This window comes from Nymphaea colorata, chromosome 10, assembly GCF_008831285.2.
Source record: "Nymphaea colorata isolate Beijing-Zhang1983 chromosome 10, ASM883128v2, whole genome shotgun sequence".
In the NCBI taxonomy this organism is placed as follows: Eukaryota; Viridiplantae; Streptophyta; class Magnoliopsida; order Nymphaeales; family Nymphaeaceae; genus Nymphaea; species Nymphaea colorata.
The window spans coordinates 12,143,240-12,169,419 of record NC_045147.1 but is presented as its reverse complement, the minus strand read 5'-3'; the positions used below and the strand labels follow the sequence as shown (position 1 = coordinate 12,169,419).

At 38.7% G+C, this 26,180-nt stretch overlaps 1 protein-coding gene across 2 annotated transcripts in view; it reads left to right on the top strand.

The window, feature by feature from the left end:
* Nucleotides 1-7,983, top strand: part of LOC116262416 (BEACH domain-containing protein C2) — a 38,475-nt gene extending 30,492 nt beyond the window's left edge. The window contains exons 20-32 of one of the 2 annotated variants that reach the window (XM_031641761.2): nucleotides 28-84; nucleotides 173-241; nucleotides 321-407; nucleotides 514-630; nucleotides 1,700-1,849; nucleotides 2,676-2,760; nucleotides 2,870-2,990; nucleotides 3,152-3,248; nucleotides 3,342-3,455; nucleotides 5,018-5,387; nucleotides 5,915-6,708; nucleotides 6,788-6,910; nucleotides 7,446-7,983. In XM_031641761.2, coding sequence (XP_031497621.1) covers nucleotides 28-84; nucleotides 173-241; nucleotides 321-407; nucleotides 514-630; nucleotides 1,700-1,849; nucleotides 2,676-2,760; nucleotides 2,870-2,990; nucleotides 3,152-3,248; nucleotides 3,342-3,455; nucleotides 5,018-5,387; nucleotides 5,915-6,708; nucleotides 6,788-6,910; nucleotides 7,446-7,520 — 2,259 coding nt within the window. In that variant the 3' untranslated portion in view covers nucleotides 7,521-7,983. Of the gene's footprint in view, nucleotides 1-27; nucleotides 85-172; nucleotides 242-320; nucleotides 408-513; nucleotides 631-1,699; nucleotides 1,850-2,675; nucleotides 2,761-2,869; nucleotides 2,991-3,151; nucleotides 3,249-3,341; nucleotides 3,456-5,017; nucleotides 5,388-5,914; nucleotides 6,709-6,787; nucleotides 6,911-7,155; nucleotides 7,403-7,445 lie in introns of those variants that run through there. The other variant, XM_050080295.1, reaches the window with a different exon arrangement.
* Nucleotides 7,984-26,180: the final 18,197 nt, after the last annotated feature.

Genomic DNA, 26,180 nt, shown 5'->3' with positions numbered 1-26,180 from the left:
CCTACTCTTTTCTATTTTTATTCATAGAGACCAGAACAGCTGCTCAAGAGAACTCAGCTTATGGAACGTTGGTCTAGGTGGGAGGTAAAATTCTGATTGAAACATTGATGTGATTCTTTCTGTAACAGTGAACCCAGATTATTGCCTTCTTATGAAATAATGTTTGATGCAGATTAGCAATTTTGAGTATCTAATGCAACTAAATACTCTTGCTGGGCGGAGTTATAATGACATCACTCAGGTTTTTGTCAAATAACTATGCAAGCCTGGTTGTTGTTTGTTCTTTGAGAATTTGTCTTACAAGTTGCCTCTTGTAACAGTATCCTGTTTTCCCTTGGATTCTTGCGGACTACAGTTCAAAGAATTTAGATTTGGATGATCCATCTTCATACAGGGATCTTTCAAAGGTAACTGTGCATTGGTATATCCTTTCATTGCTTCTTATGAAGCTTGTTGTTTCTTCAGTTGGAGCTTTATGTATTTGTTCTTAAATTTAGACATATGTTCTGGCAGCCCATTGGTGCTCTGAATGCTGAACGCTTGGAAAAATTTCTAGAAAGATACTCCAGCTTTGATGATCCAATTATCCCAAAATTCCACTATGGCTCACATTATTCTAGTGCTGGAACCGTAAGTCTTATTTGATCTCTTTTTTTCTCAGTCATTATGAGTTCAAGCATGAACACAAATATGATGGTCCTATTTCTACTTTACAGGCAAGTACGGCTAAGTTATAAACCTGATTTAGCTATTCTTGCATTTGCTTGCTTTTTGAAGTTGTATGATGGGAATCCAAAGTTGCTGCATATGCATGTACTTGTGTGTGTGCGCATTAGATATTGTGTATGTGTACTCAAATGCATCTATATTTGATGTCGTTTCAAGTGTGGATTGTGATTCTATCATGCTTAGCATTGGCTGAATCCATTGACACTGCTAGAGAAGAGTTCTAGGGGTGTTTAGTTGGTTGATTAAGCTGCATTTCATGCCATAGTCCTCAAATTGCTTGATAGTGAAAAATTACAAAAAGATTTAGAAGTATCTTCCTGTAGCATCAGTATGCACCCTAAGTCTAGGGAAAAATATATATTTATATTAGTTAGCTAAAGTATCTTTCAACTACTTAAAATAGTGCTATTTGCTGGAAGGAAACGCCTAATCTTCTTAGTGTGCTAGTGACCGCTCTATCTAAAACTTTCACATGCTTTAGTAAAATACCAAAAAGTAAATTCACATGTATGTATGTCATTACTAGATGGATTTTGGATTTTACACAGTTTCAATCAATAGTGGCCAACCTTGATCGGAATTATGCTCTTAAATTTTATTCCAAACAGAACACTTGCATGTAAGCTTGAGGTTTCAATCAATATTGGCCAAGCTTGGTCTGAACTTAGCACCTAAAATTTTTATGCCAAAGAGTACATTTACATGTAAACATGAGGTTTCAAATTTTCAATCAATACTGGCCAACCTTGACTGGAATTAATTACCTAACTTTTATCCCAAAAAGTACGTTTACATGTAAACATGACATGGAATCTCTGGGGAGGGAGAGGGGGACCAAAAAGTTACATCTACATGTAAACCTGACAGATGATCTGTGGAGTGAGTATTATTATTCTAAACGTTTGCTTCTATCATATTTTGAATTTTCAGTAATAGTACATGCTTATGTTTCTCAATTTTCTGTCTTCAGGTCTTATACTATCTTGTTCGTGTTGAGCCTTTTACAACTCTTTCAATTCAACTGCAAGGTGGGAAATTTGACCATGCTGATCGGATGTTCTCAGACATAGCTGCTACTTGGAATGGCGTTCAAGAGGACATGAGTGATGTGAAAGAGTTGGTGTGTCCTTCTTTACCTGCTTGTTGTCACGACACTGTTTTCAATTAGTCGCTAACACTAGTTTTTTAATATTAAAAGATGACTTTCCTCTTCATCAAGTACTCAAATGTTATACCTATTTGTATCAGTCTTCTCATTCGAGGCAATAAAGGTAGAATGTTTAAAATTATAGCAGATCCTAACTTTAGATCTTTGTTTTTGGCAAGTTCATGGGAAGCTTTTTTTATGGTTCTTTTTATTGGTTTTCCTCTGGAAATTTTGGAAAATATTAAAAATTTCAAATATATAAAATTTTTCAGGAAAGGTATAACTATGGAATAATATGTTCATCATGTAATTGGTGTCTTGTTGCAAATTCTACAAAAGAATGCCTAGAAAGTAAAAACCCTTCTAAACAAAAATCAGACAAAAGGGATTAAAATTTATGCTCAATTGTATAAAAAGTATTTTTCAGAAGACTTCAAATGAATATTGTGATAATATTTTAATGTGTACCTTTTTGTGATATTGTGAATTTGTCATGGTAATTTTTGGTTATTTTCAAGAAAGCCTCAAATTGGCAATGTTTCCTCAATATTTTCAAAATGTTTGCAGATATTTTCCGACTATGCTATATATCAATCTGCTTCTTCTGATGAGGAAGTAATGTACTTGATTTATTAAAATTTTTTTCTTTTTATTTTTCTCATTCATGTTGCTATTCTGGTTGTTTCATTATGTGCATATCTTCCTTATATCATACAGAGCTGCATACACATGTTTAATTTGGTTTGCTACCTTTGTGTAAAAAGTTTTCTTTTAAGGATTTTAATCTTCCTGACCTCAGGTTCCTGAGCTATTTTACCTCCCTGAAGCTCTAACTAATGAGAATCAGGTTGATTTTGGGACAACTCAACTTGGAGGGAAGCTTGGTATGTTGTGCATCATCTATTAATGAGTGTAGAACGTGGCATTCCTGTTGTACATGAGAATAATTACCATAAAGCATGGTTGAAAAGTACTTCAAATATCCGTTTGCAGATACTGTGCAACTTCCACCTTGGGCCAAGACTCCAGTTGATTTTATACATAAACATCGGAAGGCTTTAGAGAGTGAGCATGTGTCCAACCACCTGCATGAATGGATTGATCTCATATTTGGGTAGGTTAAATCCTTTCTGTACCACCAAATTACTGTTTAAAATTCTAAACTAATGATGGTCCCATGCATTTTCTTCCTTTTATGTTGTGGTGGTGGTTTTAGATGACATCTACATACCTAACTATTCTGTGCTTTTTTTTTTTGGTGGCTGGTTTTTCTAGGTACAAGCAAAGAGGAAAAGAAGCTATTGCAGCTAATAATGTTTTCTTCTACATCACCTATGAAGGAGCTGTTGATATTGATAAGATTACTGATCCTGTAAGCCTTAGTGTATTGGTGCTGTTTTTCATTCTTGTTTAGGACCTTGTGTGGAAATGATTCATTGTTTTCTCATGGTCCTTGAATTCACAGGTACTCCGACAGGCAACACAAGACCAGATCGCATACTTTGGGCAGACACCTTCTCAACTTTTAGCCATTCCACACGTGAGAAAGAGGCCTCTGGCAGAGGCTTTACATCTGCAGGTTTGATTTGTGATCAATTGAAGTATTACATTTAATCATTAGAAAAACTTTTTTAATCCTGAAAATCAGAAGAAAGGTGTCTTGATGAAAATGTAAAAGTTATCTCTTCAGATTTGTCCATCAAAAGGTTTTCCAATATAGGAACAGAACAAGACTTGTCAGTCAATCCATCAGCATATCCTTGTGGCCCAGCTTAGAACAGAACATGTTTGTTTTATGTGGCTCAGTCCATTTCAGAAAATAATCCTCAGACTTACGAAGTATGGTACTTTGTGCTAGATAGTTATGCACCTTGTATATGCTAACGAACAGGCCTCAAGCGAATGTACGTATTTGTTTATGCTCTAAGTCACGTGGGTACTTTAATAAGGTCCACATACCCGTGTCGCCATAGCCACACCCAAAGTGGGTACTTGGACACACATGGGTACTTTTTAGATTGAAATTGATCCAAACTGCTAAGTTTTACTTTATTTAATTTTTCAACTCAATTTTCATTTATTTTTAGAGTTATTGTTCATCAACATGTAATGTTTTTATTTATATCACTTGTTTATTTAAATGTTGCTTTTATTTTGATTTTTTGTGTTATTTTGCATATGTACATATATGTATCCTGCCATATCTCTGTATCCATAGCCATACCCATGTGACTGTTTATGCTTTGCATGTGTTATTTTCTGCATTTAACATGTATTGTGCATTTTATACGCTCCTCTTATTGGTTTTTGGCCTATATTTGATAATGTTGCATAGTTAATCCTGGATGTTTGGTTAGTTTTGATGCTTATAATCTTTTGATCAATTTATCCATTGTCATTTGTTGCAAGATTTTAAGGGGCTGTTATCTCTAGGAATCGTTATGATCTATTGGAAATGCTCACCATTCTTGTCTCTGAAATATAACTGTTGTTCTCTTGAATCATGGACAACTATTTATGACTTGGATCATCATAAGCAATAGAAGGTTCCCCAAGTTCCAACTAAATGCCTTTGAGATGATTTAAAATTTGCATAATCAATCTTCAATCTAATAGCTCCTTGGCTTCTATCAAAATTATCTGCTATGTGTTTCTAGAATTAATCATTTGGGTTGCCATTTTTGCCATCCTGTGGATGTTCCATTTTTTTCCCTGTATTATGTGCCACCTTCTTAGCAGAAGTCTTCAACAAGTTAAATTGTCTCCCCATACCTACAGCTGTATTTTCATGTATTAACACTTCCGAAACATTAGAACTGAAATGGGAAAATGACCAGTCGCTTACTAGAGTGCAATAAACCGGTTCTAATAACATGCTGCTTAATGAGAGATGACAACTTTCTGTAAGCATCTTTACATTAATTGCTGAGCTTCATCCCATAATAGCACTCAAGACAAAAATGAGGATTATGCCTCACTTTTGGCTGCTTCTCTCTCTCTCTCTCTCTCTCTTTTATCTATGTGCTTATTTTTTTATTTGTTATCCATTTTGCTCTATTGGGTACTTGAATTTGAGTATTTTATATTTTCAAGGCTCTTAAAATTTCTCACATCATTTTCATCTGCTGTTTTGTTCTGTAGACAATCTTCCGGAATCCCACGGAGCTCAGGCAGTATGTGATTCCAAATCCTGAGCGTTGCAATGTGCCTGCTGCTGCTATTTCTGCTTCTCCTGATTCTATCTTAATTACTGACTCAAATGCTCCCGCCTTACATGTTGCTTTGCACAAGTGGCAACCAAATACACCTGATGGCCAGGGCATGCCGTTTCTTTTTCAACATGGGAAGGGTATAGGTAGCTCAGGTGGTGGAGCATTCATGCGCATGTTCAAGGGGCAGCCTGGATCTGGTTCCGATGACTGGCAATTCCCACGGGCATTAGCTTTCCCTATTTCTGGAATTAGAAGTGCTGCAGTGGTTGCTATTACTTCTGATAATTATGTTGTCACAGGTAACCTTATGCAGGATCTGATTCTTGTCCTGGTTAGTTTGTATCAATTTTATTCTAATGTTGTCGAGTCTCATGCTATGTCAAATTCTTTTCCATTTAGATTTGAAGTGCAACAGCATCATGATTTTTTTTTCTCAACTGGGAAAACTATCTCATGTATGGTTTTGGGTGTTGTGATGCTTTATTCTGTCTTTTCTTGAGGGGAAGTGGGGGACACTTCAAATTTATGATTAGTTGATGATCAAGCCTAAGAGGTGTTATTACTAAATCCTCGTGGCCCTATTTTACATAAAGCTCTGAAATGCAGGTCAAATCAGAAAGTTGTTCTTGTTGGCAACAATGATCATGCTTATTGGAGCTGCTGTTTTCATTTTTGGTGTGGCATATTACTATCCTACCTTACAATTACTGAGAAAAGTAATGCCACATAAATATTTTTTAAACTGGTTACAATTCTGGCCCTTTTTTTTTGGACCCTACTAGAATCTATGTTTGATGGCTATGTTTAATCCCTTCGTCATTGCCAGGTGGACATGCAGATAATACAGTGAAGTTGATATCGGCTGATGGAGCCAAAACGATTGAGAGTGCAGCAGGTCACTGTGCCCCAGTTACATGCCTTGCAGTTTCCCCTAATGGCAATAATCTTGTTACTGGATCTCGCGATGCGACATTAATCCTTTGGTGGTTACACAAGGCTACATTATCACGTTCAAGCAATATTTCTGAGCCCTCAACAGCTCCTACAACACCAACCAGTCCTTTGAGTGGTGCAAGCGTGGCCATTGAAAGCAGCAGGAAGCGATTCATTGAAGGCCCTATATATGTTCTGCGAGGGCATATCAGTGAGGTGATATGCTGTTGTGTCAATTCTGATATTGGCATTGCTGTTTCTTGCTCCCAAGCTCCAGGAGTCCTTCTGCATTCTATTAGGAGAGGAAGATTACTGCGGAAGCTGGAGGTTTCTGTAGCACATGCTGTCTGCCTTTCATCACAAGGTGTTATAATCACCTGGAACAAGTCTGACCAGAAACTCTGTACCTACACAGTTAATGGAATCCCTATTGCTACTGCAGTCCTATCACCATTTGTGGGTGACATAAGCTGCATAGAAGTTTCAGTTGATGGAGAAAGTGCACTGATTGGGGTGAGCTCAGGTGCTGTGGATCCAGAAAGTCAGAATGATGTTTCAGATGACATGAACTTGGAAGTCCATAAGAACGAAAGAGATTCTTTCTATCTGCAAGTGGATGACGAAGAAGCACCTAGGTTCAGAGTTCCTGTACCGTCCATATGCTTCATGGATCTCCATTCCCTTAAGGTTCGTTGCATTCTTTTTATACATCAATTTAAGCACTATACTTTCTGTATGTTAAAGTGCTGCTGGTTCCTCTCTGCAGGTGTTTCACACCATGGAATTAAAAGAAGGGCAAGATATTACTGCTATGGCATTGAACAAAGACAATACAAATCTCGTTGTCTCAACAGCAGACAAGCAGTTGATGGTTTTCACTGACCCTTCAGTAAGTCTTGCTCTCGCTAGTGCCTCCCGGCACTATGTTTTTGATTATTCTTTCTGGCGGACTAGGGAAAAGGCAACATTATCATTTAAAAATAGGGAGATCGTGTAAGAGCAGGAAGTGCATGTTTATTTAGTTTTCTTACTTAAATGGGAAGAAATGAATTATTGTAATTATCATTTTTTGTTAATTGACGAAATCCTGTGGAAAGTGAACATTTGACTGGGACGCTTTATACTATTATGTAGGAAACTGCATCTGGAACCTGATGGCATTAAGATAATTCATAGAAAGTAGGTAGGTCTGGGCACTGCATATATTTATCAGATACAAGCCACTGCGGCTGAATGCCTTATATAGTGCTTCACATGATCGATCTAGGAGACTGCTTTTGGTATACAAATTATTTCAATTCAGAATTGCCCATATGGACAGCATAAGCATGTATTTGTTTCACAAAAGTGGCAACTTCGTTTTGCTCTACCCTTTAGTTAGATCATGTAACTTTCAGTTCATTTTTTCTTTGCTGGTTTGGCAGTTGAGCTTAAAAGTTGTAGATCAGATGCTTCGTCTTGGTTGGGAAGGTGATGGCTTAAGTCCTCTCATCAGATAGAAACATGGTTATCCAAATATGATGAAAGAGCAAGATCGAGATGGCTTCCATAAGTGATGCAACGTCACATCTGCTGCTCTTACTGATACCTCATGTATATCATTGACGAGGTCAGTTTTTGAAGCATGGGCATATTTCAGTTTTCATGGCTTTTTATTATGCCATTTGTACATACCTTTTTTTTTGGTTGGGGAGGGGGGGGGGGGACGGGGGGGAATGGTTGTATGTCTAGTATATATAATATATATATTCTTTCCCTGGGCTCAGTCTGTTGAGTTTTGGAAGGGGCTTTCTCCCCTTGATCAACGATATGCTTGGGAGTCAAGTAATCTCTACCTTGCGCTTTTCTGTATTCTTTTCCTTTTTGGCTGTCTTCTCATCCCTCTGTATATCCATCTGAGGTTAGGGGAAGAAATTCTATTTTTAAGTTTAACCGATCAGTTTGGGTGATATTTCATGGTTACATCACTTCTTTTTTTCTTTCTTCCTCGCTTGACTATATAAAGCTGGTAAGTGGGTGCTTGTCTCTGCTTGCACATTTTTCTACAGAAATAAACGATCCCCAATTATCCTAGTTCAAGGGATAGAATGTCGATTGCAAATGTGAAACATATACCAAAAACTTTTGAAATCTTGATCAACGTGTTTTACCATGGTGGCAATGGCACTGAAGCAAGGAAAGCTTCATAATGTAGCTTTCTGATATGTAATGATGGCCTGACTTCTGAGCGCAAGTGCTTTAATTGCATTTATCATTCATCTTTACGTCTCACCTAGGATTGCAATTTATGGAACTCTGGCATCTTCCCCGCCTTTACAAAAATGTGAAAGAGTTGCTGAGCTCCGATGCCTGCTGCTTTGTGATTTTGTGCATGTGTATGTGTGTGCACGTGCCCGTTCATCTTCTTGTATCACCTTTAGGTGAGACCACGGTCACCTTACAGAATCCGACCTATGCATGGCCACACTACCCTGACCATAAGGTTCAACTTTTTTTTTTTGATCTTACTGCAAGAATTAGGTTGGACCCGCTCTCAGAATCGCTTTACAAAATCCAACGTGCAAATCTTTCATCTGCAAATGGCTGTGTACTGAAACACTCAGCCCGTAAGTGCTGTCATGTTCATTTTGAGATGTTGGATACGGAGTGACTAGAGCTTGACTTTTTATGTTTGTATCTTCATTGAATGCTAATAAGCACCGAGGGAATCTTTATAAGACTGCAAGTCACCTAATTTATGGGCCACCTTATTAAGTAAACCCTAGATGAGTCACCTTATGGGGTCCATTTGTGGCATCCATGGAGTGATTGAAACATCTGAAAGGACACCTGTATCCTCCATTTAGCAACCTGGCGTAACTTCAGACTCCTTGCGATCCAATTCAGGTTTAGACTAGGAAAAACTTAACTAGTGTATTAATCAGCAGCTAGTGATGGTCACAGAACCATGACTGGATTATGGTACAGCATGTGAAGTATCAGATGGTAACCTACTTAGGCTCATGGTTGTGGCTAAGGGTTCAATGTGGATCGACTGAGTTTTGTTCATAGTGGGACTGGATTGGGCATGGCCAGGGAAATCCGTAACCGTTCTGCATGTATCCAATTCATTAAGCCAGGTAAGTTAACCATTTTCATAGTTTACCTAAATTTTGATATAATTAAACAAAAGAAGCACTTGCACTCTTCCGCGGTTCGACCGTTAAGCTATTGGAAAATGTCAGTCATAGCATTCTGTTGCGTTTTTTTTTCTCCTGATAGGAAAGGTGGTAGTAGGCAGATCCCTATCAATTTGTGCCATGAGATGCACCTAGTATTGGATCCATGACCCACAGGAGGATGCACCTGTTATTGGCAATGAGCACGTTCAAATTGGACATGGAACATCAGTTAGTCCAAATCATCCTGATTTCGTAATCTTCACATTTGTTGAATGGCGTTTAAGTCGGCAATATCGTTCTTTTCTGATTAACCAAAAACTTGGTCTGCACCATGGTTTTTGGAAGGCCTGCTGTTGGAAGCGAAATGATTTGTGAGAAAGGAGCTACGGACTCTACAAACGGAATTAGTTGGTAACAGAGGACAACTTCATAGTAGGAATTAGGGTTGCAGATGGTTAGATTTAGTACAGCTGAAATGTGGTGACGAGGTCCAGGTCAGGTTTTGTATAGAAAAACGAGCTCCAACTTACTAATATGGCTACCAAAACAAGGCCGAAATAAGTAGGGATGCATTCTCATATACCTTTTGTAATAAGTATCCACCTCCTATGAAAACAAATCTCAAAATAATAATAACAAAACATGATGATAATAATGACAACAATAATAATAAATTAATTAATTATCCCACAACTAAACGAACAGAGTTATTCCATCTTGATAAAAGCAAAGAGGAATGCTAACAAACGCTCGCGCGGTCCACCTCGCCGGTGGAATTGGACTCAAAACCTTGAGAACGAAAGAGTACGATTATGGCTCAGTGCATCTGCTGCTTGGGGTGAACTAGTTGGAGCCTGCTTACCTTGTCGGTACCATGGAGATGGCAAATACGAGCTAAGTACCTATATCCAAATGCCGATCATGTGAGAAACTTTCCACTGGCAAAGTTCTCATTTGCGTATTTGTCAATTGCTGCTACCCTGCATTGGCGTCATATAGCATGTCTTACAGTCTTAGGTTCGATTCTTATATCCAAGAAACAAAAAAGGTATAGCCCCAAAATGCACACTTCACGATGTGCTCGACAGCCCAATGGAGTCCTTCTGGTGAAAACCTGCTGAGGGATAGGCCCTCATCCATTTTATTAGTAAAAAATGGGATATATACAACAAAAAAATATCAGGATGAAAGCATTACCAAAAGGAAAGTTGACTGGGATCCCAAGCCAACTTGTCCCGTAATACATTCTCTACATCCCCTATCACCGGAACACAAAAACAACATACTATAGACTTCCACTGAAGGCTGATGGTATGCCAACTGCAATTTGCTGATAAGCCTCTGCACGTGCAAAAGATGTCTTGCCTTATCTGAGGTCCCTTTGATGACTTTGTCTAACTTATCTTTCCAAGCCTCATTGTTGGCTTGTACAACAATGATATGCTCAAAAGTATTAATCTTCTATAGACATTTATTCAAAACCCAGTTCTTAGAGAATGCTCTTCTTTCTTTCGACCAAGAACAGACTCCAAACATGTATTCTCCATTGTAACATCTAATCAGTCCTGCAGTACGGTTCAAACCTTCACCATGCCAAGATGCGATGTGAATGTTGTAACCAACTCCTTCTTGAAAGCTCCAATCTGCTGACATGATGCCTTGGCGTAGCCAGATTTCCACTCTTCGATTGTCCATTCTATTTTGATTAACTTTTTTGTATTGTTCTCTGCAATATTCCCAGAATCTAGAGCAGTAGTCACCAACTATTTGTTCCTGTTCATGTTTAACCTTGTTCCTCAACTGCCATAAGAACCATATGGCCATGTGGAAAGTTGTTTTCCATATGCCCGCCCAGAGTTTCCTTCTAAATTTCCTTCTAAACCACCAAATGAGACATTGTTTAATGGTCTGTTGACGAGAAATCTTTTGATTGAATTTAGCTGCAATGAATTGCCATAATATTTTTGACTTCGGGCAGTCAACAAACAAGTGGCTTTCATCCTCCTCATGGGCTTGGCAAAGAACACACCTTGAGGCCAACTGCATTCCTAATTTTTTGAGTCTGTTTTCAGTCATGGTTCTACCTTGACATCCAATGTAGACCGTCCAAGTTGCTCTTGGTGATCCACGTTTAAACCAAATATACTGATGCCACTTTTCGGTTTCCTTATGCACCCTGGTGGCCTCCCAAATCTGTTTTCGATTGATTGGGTGAGTGTTGATTAGCCCAGACGAGAGTATCAGCTTGATTATCCACCATGGTGAATGCCACCATATCAGGTCCATTTGTTCACTGTATCACGTAGCGCCTGATTAGGGCCATACATAACCTCTCTAACAGTGATTCTAGGGTTGATAACCTCAAGAATTGGGTCATTAACATCAATCAACGCTGCTAGAGGCCTTCCTGCCCAACTGTCATTCCAAAATTTGGCTCTTTTGCCATCTTTAATTTGCCAACGGACTTTATCTTTGATTTGCTTCCAAGATTTGACTATATCTTTTCAAATTATAGAACTTTTACTGAAAGACATAGCATGCCACAAACCATGATCCTTGAGGTATTTCTATCTTACATAAATTGCCCAAATGTTGTTGGCACTTAGTGCTCTGCAAGCTAGATAAGCAAGATTTGCTGTATTAGTCTCCTTGATCCTTCTCATGCCAATTCCTCCTTCGCTCTTCGGTAAGCAAAGTTGATCTCATTTAATCAAATGTGCTTTGTTTATGTTATTATTGTTGCCCCAAAGGAAGTTAGCACACAGACTTTCAACTTTTTGCATAAATTTAAGAGGCAATTTATATACCATGCCTGTGTAAGAGGGGATAGTGGACAAGACATACTTGATTAAGCAAATTCTGCCTGCATAGGACAACAATTTGTTCTTCCAGCTGACCAATTTCTAATCAATTTTAAGCAACAATCCAGAGCATTGATTTTCTACCAACCGTTTGTTTTGAAGAGGTACTCCGAGATATTTGAGGGGGAGTTGCCCATCTTGCCACTCCATAATTTGAGCAGCTTTGCTCAGCTCTATCGGGCTGGTGTTGATCCCGATGATAGTGCTTTTGTCTTTGTTTACTTTGAGACCTGAGCAGTTTTCCAAGTCTTGAAGGATTCCCTTGATGGTCTTCAATGACTTCATGTGATAGGCTGCTGCGAACATGATCAAGTCATCAACATAAAACAGAGAATCAATGCCAGACCTGTCTTTACCTATAGTGGGCAGTTTAACTTGCTTATTGTTAATGACATGCTTCAGGCTTCTCGTGAACATCTCAGCAACAATGAGGAAAAGGTATGGAGACAAGGGGTCACCCTGTCTTAAACCCATTTGAGGATAAAACCAATTTCCTTCCTTGCCATTCAGGACTACTGTCATACTAACTGTTCTAACCAAATCATTACTTTTTGTATCCACATGAGGTCAAACCCCAACACTTGCATGGCATTTTCCAAGAACTCCCAAGACACTCTGTCGTAGGCTTTGCTGAAGTCAATTTTCAAACAAAGTGACTTGCTCTTCCTAGCTTCCATAGAGTGGATTAGTTCCTGACCTAACAGAATACTGTCTTGGATGCATCTCCCTGCTAAGAAGGCATTTTGATTAGCATCAATAATACGACATAATATAGGTCTCATTCTCCCTACCATGATACGACTCAAGAATTTGGTGGTGCTATTGCAAAGCGAGATGAGCCTAAAATTCTCAATATTATGATTACCCGGAGTCTTGGGAATGACAATGATATGTATACGGTTGACCTTATGCACCAGCCTACCGTGAGCAAAAAATCCCTAATATAGGATTGAAAGTCTTCTTTAACAATATCCCAGTTTTGAATGTAGAACTTGTTTGGGAAACCATCAGGGCCAGGCGCAGAGTCAGGGTCTGCACCCTTAATCGCCCAAATGATTTCCTCTTCAGAGATAGGGTCTAATAAGCTGACATTTCCTTCTGCTGTGACTGTTTTCCTTTCGCGCATCTTGCAAGACAAATGCCCTGTTTCATTGCCTCTACTCAGCAGGTGACTTAGGTGATCATGAAAGGCTTTGCGGATGTCTTTCTCCTCTTCAAATTTTTGTCCATCCACTGTGATTGCATTAATTTTATTTCTGCGTCTTTTGCTTTTGACTGACTCGTGGAAAAAGTTGGTATTGGCATCACCATCTTTGAGCCATTTAATTCTGCTCTTTTGTCTCCAATAGATCTCTTCCAATAGAAGAATATGGCTCAGTTGCTCTCTGCACTCAAATTCCTTCTGTATGGCATTCAAATTGCCATTCTCCACCTCAATTTGCACCCGCAACATGTCATTTTTGAGATCATTAATCTTATTCTCAAAGCCTCTCCCAAACCTCTTAGCCCAAGAAGACACCATGGTTTGGACTAACTCAAGTTCCTTTAAAATCCTGATAAGTGGACAGCCCTGATCAAACTTACACCAGCAGTTCTTAATGATGTTCTGACATTCTATTTCTTTCATCAAAAAGTTATAGAATCTAAAGCAAGGTCTGCCACTAGCCCCAATTCTGTGATAATAAGCATTGAGAATAATCGGATTGTGGTCAGAGCAAGTGCGAGGGAGAATCATGAGGTCATTGCAGTTAAATATGAGGTCGATCCAAGAAGGCGTGACAAAACTGTGATCAATCTTGCTCACAACATTGGCAAGACCCATACGGTTGTTAGTCCAAGTATACTTGATGTCTGGGTTAGAAATTTCTGTTAAGTTGCAGCTATTGATAAAATTTGCAAAGGCCATACAAACCAACTGAGCAGGAGGGTTGCCTGATTTCTCAACAACACCACTTACACCATTGAAATCTCCAAGACAGACGAGAGGCTCCTTAGAGGACATGATAATTTGCTGCAGGTCAAGTAATTGCCACTTTTTACGCCTAAAATCAGTATTTAGATAAACACCAATTGCAGAAAAATGTAGTCAAATGTTCTTGTCCTTGAAATTGCATGATATCCATGTAGGAGACAAAGAGACGTGAACCAGATCAATTGCATCATGATTCCAAATAACTAAAATCCGAGCCCAGTCATCGTCATGAGATAAATTAGAAACAATACTATACATAGGAAGCATACGTTGCAGTTTCCTAACACCTACAAGAGATCATTTAGGATCTATAATGAAGAAAATTTCAGAGTTAAACCTGGCGAGGGTGGATCGAAGTTCCCGATTAGACGCCCTACCTGCCAGTCCCCTTATGTTCCAGCTACACACTTTCATGATGGTTGGGTTTCTACTGCCCCCACAGGCAAGGTTTCCTTGCCCATTCCTTCACCATGTTGACGTCCATCGCTGTTAGTCAGACCATCCCGCTTGGGTGCACCTCCTCCAGGGTCAATCGCCATGTCCTGTTCTGTGTCAATGACCACAAGTTTGGGCATCGCCTCAGGTGGGGCGGCGTTAACGGCCTTAAGCATTTGCACATCTATTGCCATGCTGCCCTCATCCTGCTACTCTTCTTGAACTCTCTTTTTAGAAACAAAGCCATCCACATTGTTTTGAGTTCTCCATACCTCCTTTTCTTTGACTTTTTGGTCTCTGCAGCAAAAGAAAATATGACTTTTTGAGGCATCTCTAGATCAGCTTGGGCATTGAATGCAGAGGCTGGTGGGGTGGCAATCGTGCCCTGAATGTTTGGTATTGTCTGGTTTTTTCCACTATCACCTTGGGCCCCAATGTGAGAATTTACCTCCTCTGGACACTCTCTCGATGCGGGGTGGGAGCTGCAGTGATTTTCAGCCAGAGCCTGTTGATGAGCCTGTGTTGTCTCAAGAGTTGCAGGGGGTGTAGTCTGCGGTCCCACAGGAGATGCATTAGATGGTGCTTCTGGATCCTCTGATTCGAGGATGTTGAATTTGTTTTCATTGGCTTTGTTGTTGGGCATGTTCGTTTGGTACCTTTTTCCTTGCCTTTTGACCACTTTTACTGTGGACCACCCTTCTTTTTCACCATCATGTTGGGTGTTTCCCTCCTTTCTGAAAACACAAGCAGTCGTATTGTGGGTGGTTGAGCCACACATGGAGCAAAACTTAACCCTTTCCTCGTATTCCACGGTCTGCAATACCCTCTTCCCATCTTCAAACGCGAGGGGGATTTCTGATGTTGGAACGAACCCTAGTGGAACTTCCACCAGGATACGTGCAAAGTTGTGTTTATCCATGCGTTTAGTATAGTGATCCATCCCTACTAGTCGCGCATCCATCATCATAGCAATGTCAGCAAGGGTCCTCTCGTTCCACATGAACAGAGGTAGGTTCGGCAACCTAATCCATATGCGTACCTTGGAAGATGCTGCTACTCGCATCTCCATTCCTAGAAACCATCTGTTTGCCGTGAGAAAACGACCTCCAACTTTCCAGGTGCCAGGCCTCAAGATTTCCAAAAGTTCTTGTTCAGTTTGGGTTCTGATGAGGAAGTTCCCTTTTCTGACTGTGGTGAACTTCACTGAGGGAAGATGCGTCCATTGACGCTTGAGCGTCTCGAATATGAAGGGGTAGTCAAGTCGACCCCTTCCTAACCCTTCAGCCACAGTGGCAACGACAGCGAAGTCAAAGGGGCGAGTCATAGCCTTGTAGGCTGCATTAGAAATGAACAATGTCTTTTTGCCATCCATGTCTTTTATTTCTAGAGAAGGGATGTTGCATACCTCTTTTTGGCTTTCTCTATTGACAACAGATGTCTATGTTTTCGACATAGCTTGAGCTGTCTGTTTGAAGGTTTCTTTCACTTGATCGACATTACTGGCCCCATTATGGCATTGGAGGTTCCTCGGCTTATCATTGTCACTCTCTTCATGGCTGGCATGCCCTTTTCTCTTCACCATTAGTGATGCTTCTGCCAAAGAGGGAAAACCACCACAGTGCCCATCCACAACCTGAGAGAATGTCTTAACCAGCTCGTCAATGTCATGCTCATCGTCTGCTGCCTCCATCCCCAACAATTTGAAACCTGTATCTCCCTTCTCGTTCACCCTTTGCTCAGACAGGGGAGGGGGGCAGGGCCCTCGCCCCTCTGTAAAACCCTAGCGAGCCCCAAATCACCTATTCTATCTCACGCTCTCTCTCTCTCTCCGCACCGCCTCCTCTTCTAATTAATTACTTTCGACAGCCCAATGGAGTCCTTATGAGTAAGACATTTATGTGTAAAACTCATAGAGGCCTATCCTCCAGCAGGACGGTTGGGAAATAAATAGTAAATGCTTATTTTTGTCCTGACAAGTATAATAGAGCTGGTGGGGTTTAGGGAACAATGAAGTGCCGGTCTTAGTTCGATTTTAGTGGGTGCTACTGCCTTGGACTACCAACAAAAGGTAGACATGGCACTTAGTTGACAAGTGTCCCACTCTTCACACAGGGTCTCCAGCCTTGGACACTGGAAATAGAAAGAAAGAACATCAGCTTCTTCAAGGTATCTCTCCTTTGCTCCAAATAAAAGAAAGATAAATCCAACATTGATTTTCTACGGGACATTAGTGTGAAACTCATGCTTTTAAGTATGACATGCCATTTCCTTCCAAAAAAAAGAAAGATATATCCAGCACTTGTTTTCCATCGATAATCCAACCCCCGTACTTTAATGATTTAAGAAGCGTTTACCACGAGGACATGTCAAGTTTTTCTAACAAATTCACTTACGAAACAGTTAAAAAAATTTAAAATCTCTGTTCATTTATTGCATGTCTATTGATTTGCTTACCTGTATGTATCGACTAGCCTTCCCAACCACGGTTAGCTAATAACCAACAAAATTCAAGGTTTTCCTTTTCAAACGATTTACCTTCAAATGGTTGTGCTCCTATTTGAATTTTAACCTACGAAAGATGAGGAAACAAGTTTGAGACCGAAAAATGTGGAAGTAAAACGAAACAAGAATGGATATTCTTTCTTTTTCTTTTCTTTTTTTTTCTGGCGAATCATATGACGGGGAAATGGGTAAAGTTGGTGGGGTTCTTTTCAAGTATTCCTCGAAGAAGCCACTAAATGGAGCCAATTTTCCATCTGCAGAGTGCGCATCGGGCTGAATTTTCCCTGTTCTCGTCAGCCAGTTTGAAGATGAAAAAATGCAGAAGAACAGCAGCAAATATCATCATCTGCCGGCAAGCGAGCTCCTTTCCCAAACACAGCCGTGGCCCGTCCTGAAGTTAAAAAGAAAAAAGATGCATGAACTTACTATGGCTTTTTATTTCAAGAAAATGATTAAAAAAAGTTGAAGCGAACTACTCCAACTTGAAAGCTGTCTATGATTTTTGGGTATTAACGGATGGAAAGATCTACTAAATTTTTTTGTCAAGTGGGTCTGAAGGCACAGGAGTAAAAGATCAAGGAAATGTGGCCGCTGGGATTCGATCCCAGGTCTCCACGGCCACAACGTGGAATTCTCACCACTCCACTTTTTTTTTTTAACATTAGCCATAATTAATGCATGATCACGTCCAACTGCGTTCCACTTGAGGAAATCAATTGACCTATTGGTCAATGAAGCCGGAATACACTTGAATCCTCCTCACATCTAGTGAACCAATCCGTATAGAGGTCTGCAAGTGAATTATAAGTACTGGAACTGGACTTTGCTATAACATTATCTAGATCCATCCATATATGTAACTATCTAATCCAAGAATCTCATCCTGACTCTGAATTGCCGGTCTATCCAGATATGGATCCTATTTCAATCTTGGACTACATCCTGACTATGTCCAACGCTTTGGTACTCATGATTATATATATATATATATATATATATATATATATATATATATATATATATATAGATATAGATATATATATATATATATATATTGAATGTTTTATTTAATCCAACACCCTCTCGCTAGTTAATTTGGTATTGTCTCCCACCTCTCCTAGATCAAGAAGTTTCAGTAGTAACTAAGATGCTATGATTCTTGGTGATCACCTGAAATGGTGTGAACTTGATGGCAGTTTCAGGCTGGAAAAATCCACTTTGTAGCCACCCAATGATTTCCAGGTGAGCCTATGTGGGTAGTGGATCACCTTCAGCTCGACTGAGGACACCTTACCCTTAATAGCCTAAGGGAGTAGCACCCACGGCAATCAAAACTGGAACGCACCGTCTTTTGCCCCAACCAGCAGCTATGCTTTGCTCCTTCAAGCAATAGCCCAATGATTTCATATTCAAGGATTCAGGAAGCAATATCTAGTCTTTCAACCCTATGATTCTTTCAGTTGGCACCCCTTAGTCGGACTGAGAAGGAAGATGATGAAAGCATGACTAGTGAACACATTAATAAATACATGAAAGAGGTGTGCGTCCGATCCTAACTTTTCTAACTGAGGAATCTCTGCGTTTTGAGGAAGAAATGAAAAATCATGAAGATAATATGTTTTCGCACTAAATCCAATGCGGATATTACTGGTAATCCATCGAGTTGAAAAAACGCCATATAAGCATTAGCACATTGACATTGAGTAGATGGACCAAGTCAATCAGTAGCATAGGGAACGCAGGATACAGTCGAAGCGTCTCTGCAAGAGTTGCATGACTCTGTCGCTCAGGCTGTCTGCAAAATCCGCCATGGGCTGCTCTTGGTGCTTTCTGATGGCAGCGGTGGCATCTTCTATGTCTTTCCCGACGTTTATCTGGATATGGGTGTGTGCCTGCACATCATGTAAAAGAACCAAGAAAGCGTTCCCGCAGTTGTGTCCTTGCCTGTTATGATGAAGTTCAGAATTATGTCTCTTAAATATCTGTCGGTAACATTTTGAGGGTCCTTATCAGTCAACAGTAGAAACCTGTCTTCTTCCTTTTCCTGCAACTGATTTTTGTGACGGAAGCATGCAGAAATCAGGCGCAGTGCTATAGCAGCAGAAGAAAATTTACTTTGTGTCTGTGTAAGCATTTATCAGTAGGAACTGTAGTCACAAAAAGGTGTTTTTTTCGATAAAATCGTGTATAAAATGCGAGAAATATGTCGGCCATTTGAAACTTTAAAGGGACCGTTTTTTGGAAAAAAAACATGTCAAAATGAAAAACGTTTCGTTTTTTTTTTTTCTTTTTACTTCTTTTTAGGTATTTTTCATGTTTTTTAATGCCAAGCAACTTGTTTTCTTTTTCTAATTTTTATTTATCACTTATCTACTTATTTTTTGATGTATGTGCTATTAATTTCTCACTTGTCTTACATTTCCCTCATTTTTAGGATTTTTCTAAATTTTTCAAAAACTGATCGTATTTTTCCCATTTTTTTAATTTGTCATATTATTCCCAAGAAAAACATTGTCAATAAAAACGCGAAAACATTTTTTTGCGACTATGGAAATTCATGCTTCTACGTCTAAATGACATGATATTAATTTTTCTGTCCATATGTAAGATATGATCAACCACTATATACGGTTTTAACAGCATGTGTGTAAATACACTGGAAACACATTAACATTGCTATCCTCCGGGGATGAATTTGACAAAAAAAAATCTTTTAATAGTAACTAAGAAATTGTAGGTAACACTGAACGGGAACCATTTTCTTGATTAGCTGAAATGTTTGATGCACGTATAGACGCCCAAACAAGTATTTGGGAGCACATGAACTAAACCAAAGGGTTGATGCATAATTGAAAGTTTACATTGATAAACAGTATATTTCTTGAATTTTGCATATAAACTGAGTTAATTGATCTAAGGGTGTAGCGTAGCTGATCAGTCTGGTGACCCGATGAGAAACCAGTCGTCAATTCGATTCTTATCAACATTACTTTAAAGTAAGTTGAAGAGAATAACCACAAATTTACTAGACTTAGATGCAGTTCTGAACCCGAAGGATAACTGGAAGGGGCAAGGACTTGGGCCTCTCTTTCGGGAGGTGGGGTTCCCTGCCACTCACGTTTCATCCAAAACCAAGGTTAAGCAAAACCAACATTTATGACATACAAAGAAAGAAACGAGCAAACAGCATGAATCGGAAAGGCGTTGGGATGCCATTTGATCTCTCTTGCAGTTAATCAGCCTGCAGATCAAATCATCAACGATCTGAACATCATTCTTAAGCTTTGCGTCGGCGCCTGCCTTCAGCAGCCTCTTAACCCTCCGGAGATTGTCCACGAACTGTCTCGAGATTGTCTCGTTCAAGTCGTCCAAGGCCTTGGCGAAGCGTTTCAACTCCTCGGTGGATGACCCTTCAAAAGCGTTGAGCTCAACTCCAAACCCAACATTGAAGATTGAATCTAATGTGGCTGAACCTATGGTATATCCTTCAACTTGAGTATCATATTTGCCATTGTTACAGTCCAGAAGAAAAATATATCATAGCATGACAATTGATCTTAAACGACAACTAAACCAAAAGATATGTGATTTGAACTTAATAAATGGTCTGCAACAGAATGTGTCTCCCATGAGGGTTATGGCTCCTTCTCTGTATCTCTCCCTGTCTATGTATTGGCTTAATTTAATCCCTTGGATCAAGACCCCATACCGTGATCATTTATCAAGTATAAGGCGGCATTTGGATGGCACCTTCATTTACCTCAATTGTCGGAAAGCCAAAGTTTTTTAATGAGTTTTGGAAACCTAGTTTGTGTATGTGAGTGGCACACTCAAATCTAAGTTTTTTTGTGAATAAACTAGGGGAGTAGAGCTTTTTACTCATTTTTGGAAAACTAGTTTTTTGTCGAAATTGAGTTTGCACAAAACACATTTTGAAGTCAACCAAACACTCAAAAAATACTTTGCCTCCAAAATCTGATTTGTAAAAACTTGGTTTTATGAAAACCACGTTTTTAATGAGCTTTAAAACTTCTTTTTTTTTTGTTTATCCGCACTTAGAAAACCTGGCTTCTGAATAACCTAAGGACGGACGGACTTTTCACCTTTTTACATAAAACCTGGTTTTGTCAAAACTGCATTATCTTCAAATCGAGTTTTGATGGCACTCAAGCACTCTAGAAACCTTGATTCAGCTAATTAACATCAATTAATATGGACAATTGAAATCAGCCAACTGCAAATAAACACAAAGTTGGAGTCGAGAGCTTCCTCTGATGCTCCCACTTGTTACCGTCAACCGCCACGATCCCCTCTCCCAACAGATCCTTCAACAGCATCTGTTCGTACCCGCCCTAAGAAAGCAGTCAATGGCACTACTCTCTTTCCCGACATGATCTACTCCTCCAAATCGAGCCGAGAAAATGACAGACTTTCTTCACTTTATTGGATGTTTAAAACTTGTTTGAAGAATTGAGTGAACGACACTCTAGTTATCTACAGTCATCCAGTCATTTAACTGACGTTGTTCATTTAATACAAATAGATGGTTCAAAAAAAAAAACAAGGAAAAAAAAAGTGTAAACTAATATGAAAAAAGTTGAATGGCGATTCTAGTTTTTTAGAGTCAACCAGCAATCTAATCAACATCGTCTGATCCAACATGATAGACAGTTAAAAGAAAATAAGGAAAAAAAAAGTTATAGACATTTTTATCGTTATAGACATTTTTATCATTTAATATTAGTTTCTATTGTTTTCTCTTTGTTTTTCTCTTGACCATCCATCTGCTTTAATTGGACCATCTTAGTTAGATGGCAGGTTGACTCTAGATAACGAGTGTATTTCTAACTTCTAAGGCATGCAGTACTGTACAAAATATAATATGCTTACCAAAATAAGTATTGTCTCTTCCTATAACAAAACAAAGGAAAAGCTCCCGCTAAAGACAAAATAGAAGAAGAAAAAATACATCTCAAAGAAAGGACATGTCTAATAGACAAAGTGTCCCGGTCTTACCTACTTTCATCCTTTCAACATTAGACAATGTTTGCCCTAAACAAACAGTATGTGGTAAGTGTTGGGAGGTCAACAAGTCACAGATTGAGTGGCGTGTTGTTAGGTGCACACAACCCATATACGCAATAAAAATAAGGAGACATTTTGGTAATTTTTTAAAAAAGAATGCTCTTTTTAATCTTTTTTACTTTTTATTTTCATTTTTGTCCTCACAAAAAAGTTTCTTTTTATGTGTGAATTGAGGGTATTTTCATTATAATCATACTGGCACATGAAAATTTCATGCACAAATATGACGTATATAACCATGTTCGAACAACTAGACATGCAGGCAACTTGCTTCAGCCAAACAAAATTTTTTTCCCACTTTGTCCTCATAAGAGGGCCTTTGTCTTTCTTCTTCAAAGGTGTTAATGTAATTTAAAGCAAAACATATTCAGGCCTCAACAAAAAGAAATGGAAGATGGTAAATGTTATAAAGATAGTTAAGAGGCAGTTAGAGACACCATGTGATTGTCACGTGAAAGAGATGCATGTGATCATCAAGAGTGGCCATGCAGCCAAACTAGTCTTAAGGTGCATTGCTTGCACCAATGAATGAATTGCCCCGCCTTAAATGCGTGCTTGCTTCAACCATAAGTAATTAAAAAATCAAGTGATAATTTGAAAGTAAAAAAAAGAAAAGAAAAGAAAAAGATGGAGATGTGATTGAAAACTTTGCCATAAAAATGACTTGTTCACCAAATAAAATCCGCTTTCAATAATGTGAGGTCTCATTCATTTTATTCGTAAAATGGTCTACTTTGGTACAAAAACATTTCCAAAATTCAAATAGAATGGAATCTTAGGGCCACTAGCAGAGCAAAAAATTTTGGTTGAAAGGGCACTAATTAAGAAGCTTCAATCATTTTAGGGGCACATATACAAATGATCCAATATTTCAAAGCAACAATATAAAAGTAAACATATTAAATCTTTAAAGCTAGAAAAGTTTTGATAAAATTTTAAATCTTTAAAGGCACCAACAGGTAAATGAACAATTTTCCTGAAATATCGAATATGAAAATAAGAATTTTTATAGGTCAATTAGCCACAGAGTGCCCACACCTGCCTCTATCCCTGTAGATGACATGGCTAGTGTGTGCTCGCCATGTCCTATGGTGCGAGGTCACATGCCACCTTTGGACGTAGGGTGGATTAATGCCCTCGGATTTAATCTATCATGAATTTTCTTCCACGGACACTTTTCATGGGTTGCCTCATTCTCCACCAGAGTAGTGCAGATGCAGTACTTTGCGGTGGTTCAGGAAGTTGGTCACGAGTATGTGCTCGACTACCGCAGGGTCGGCGGTGTAGATCTCGTTCCGGTGGACTTCCGGTGTACTTCTTTGCCAGCTCCGTTTAGCAGTCATGGATGCTCCGGTGTATTAAAAAATTCATGGCTACAACACCGGAGAGAGAGAGAGAGAGAAAGAGAGAGAGAATCATCTGCAACTAGAGTTACGTTTGATCTAATCCTGTCTTTCGTTTTACTCCCACATACCGCAGTAATTTGTTACATTCTTTCCAGAGAAAGCTTCTAGAGGGGCCGTTTAGCATAAGTAGCACATTATTATTGTTTCATGTTACCGTTGCCAAACAACGTAAACACGACCTAAATAGAAATGTAAACGCATCAGGCATGTCCAATTGTGCACTTTGACTTGAAATGTTTTGACAGATCCAGTGAAGAAATTCACATCCAATTTTGGTTAGAATGGCATTTTCATGCGGAGCTTTATAATAAAAAAGTATACTTGACTGGAATATACTAATTAAGATCTGATTTGATTAGATCTTATGGTAGTTAGATCCTATTTCACTTTAAAGGTGGGGTCTGAATCTTGGGTTTGAATTCAAATCCGATTGTATAAAATTATTTAATCAAACAAATTTAGTAATAGTTAAACATTCCAAAACCAAAATCAAATCCTTTGCAGCTCGAGATGTTAATGGGTCAGATGCACTCATGCTGGCTTAGGAGTTTGATCAATTGTCCTCTTGTAAGCCCCCATTGTTCTTATAGTTGAATGAGCCAAGTTAACAAGATAGTGTTACATTATCTCACTTAATTTCAGTCATAAGGATACGTGGGGGCGTGACACTCCATTTAGGGGCTGTTTAACATCACAAATTGTTCCTGTTTGATGATTCAACCTCAATATTTGAAGTAGATTTATGAAACACTATGTTGTAGGGTCTTATAAATCTGCTCGAATTTTTGAAGCAGTGCCACTAGAAAATAATAATTTGTTATTGGTGGCAAACAACATCTTAAGGTACGGTATCACTGTATCCCACCTTTTTTTTTATTTAAAACAAATGATCAAATTATGAATTGAGAAAATCATTAGCACTTACTGGAGCATGTGTTGACACCATTATGCTATGAAGACAAATTGTCTCAATAATGCATTTGGACACTACCAAAACCAAGCGACCAAGGGCACTCAGTTTAAACTCGGCCCAACATATAAAATTCGTTAAAAATATGTGTGCATTAACAACTCTAACGCATTTACGTGTTTGCATGTGGGCTTCGCGTGTCTATGTTAAATATCATTGTTACAAATATATGTCCTTAATGCCTATATATTGATCAGTAGGAACTTTTACATAAAAAGGGCATTAAAAAAAGCATTTAAAAACCAGAAATAATTCAATGACCAGCTCCTGAAAATTTGTGCCAAGCTTGGGCTGTTTCATACACTGTTTTTCATCGTTAACAGAAGTATGAACATGGGTCCAGCGATATGCAGTGCCTTCAAGTGTCACTTAGCTAAAAAAATTCTCGCTTCACCATTACACAGATGGCAGCATGGTTTGTTTACAAGCACAACTTATAAAGGTGTGCATTCTTTAAATGAAATAGAAAATTTCTCCTTTTTCTCTTTTCCCTTGCCGATAAATGCACTTAGATATTGAATTCATAGCCTCCTACTATGAAAGCACCCACGTTCGACATTGAATTCATGGTCTGAAACTTGGAAGATCTATTCTTCTCACAAGGGAAGGCATGTGTGGACAATTGCCCACACGAACCCCAAAAAATTCTTATTATCAGAACAAAATCAATCATCAGAGGGCATTTGTTTAAATGACTTCAATTTGACATGATGATCGATCAGTTGGTAAGAGATAGCAACTTACATTTTTAGAATGAGCCATGATTGCTCATGGGAACACGTTTTCTACATTTTATATAAAAAAACCCTGAATTTAGTTTTTTTTAATTGTCAGAGGGGAAGCTCCTGTTTATGGTTGGTATTTTTGTCATTTTCCTTGCTCCTGTCAAATATATGGTTCAGAAAATAATTTGAAATTGGAAATATATGATCCTCTTGCTCAAGACCATCCCTCAATCAACACCCAACACCACCATGTGACGCACCCTCCAGTCTTTCAAATAGGTCGAACTTATTAAATTTTATATATATATATATATATATATATATATGAATTCAAATCAGCCGACAACTCATTATTGTACGAGTTTTTGGACATTTTGTGAAATTAAAAGTTATCCTAGATGATGGATTCCACAACAATAATTCATTAGCCACTTGGCTATGGAATGCACTATTTATGACATTTGTCTCATCTTGTGAAATCAACGGTTTATAACTTTTTTTTTTTATCTTCCTCACCGACGGAAGGCAAGCGGCCGTTTAAGGTCTGAGTGTTGAAGGTAAGTTTAATGCCTATTGTAACAACCTACCACCTACATGGAGCTCTAGTTCTTAGTTTGATGGATTTTATATCCTGGTTTTTTTATACCCAAAAAGCAAGGTATCTAAACAGTAAATTGTTTAGTCAACTTCCTCATAAATTCGAGAAATTTCCGAAAATCTTCAATACAAAGTGGAACCCTTTTCACAATGGACCGTTACACTCCAAGGCAAAAGCCTATGACAAGAAAAAAGACCATTAAGTTTGGAGAAATATTTCTGGTAATTTTTTTCGTTTCCATGTTCGTTTCAATGCATAGATCCGCAAAGGTGCCAACTTATGACCTTTGCCCTAAAAAAAAACAAGACTATTGCAATGGGAAAGGTACACATTTTAGGATGAGAGCACTAATTAAAAAACCATCATATCTTAAGGGGCAGCACTATATATAAATGAGCAAATTTTTTAAAGTACCAATACGAAAATAAAAACTTTTTATGAGGC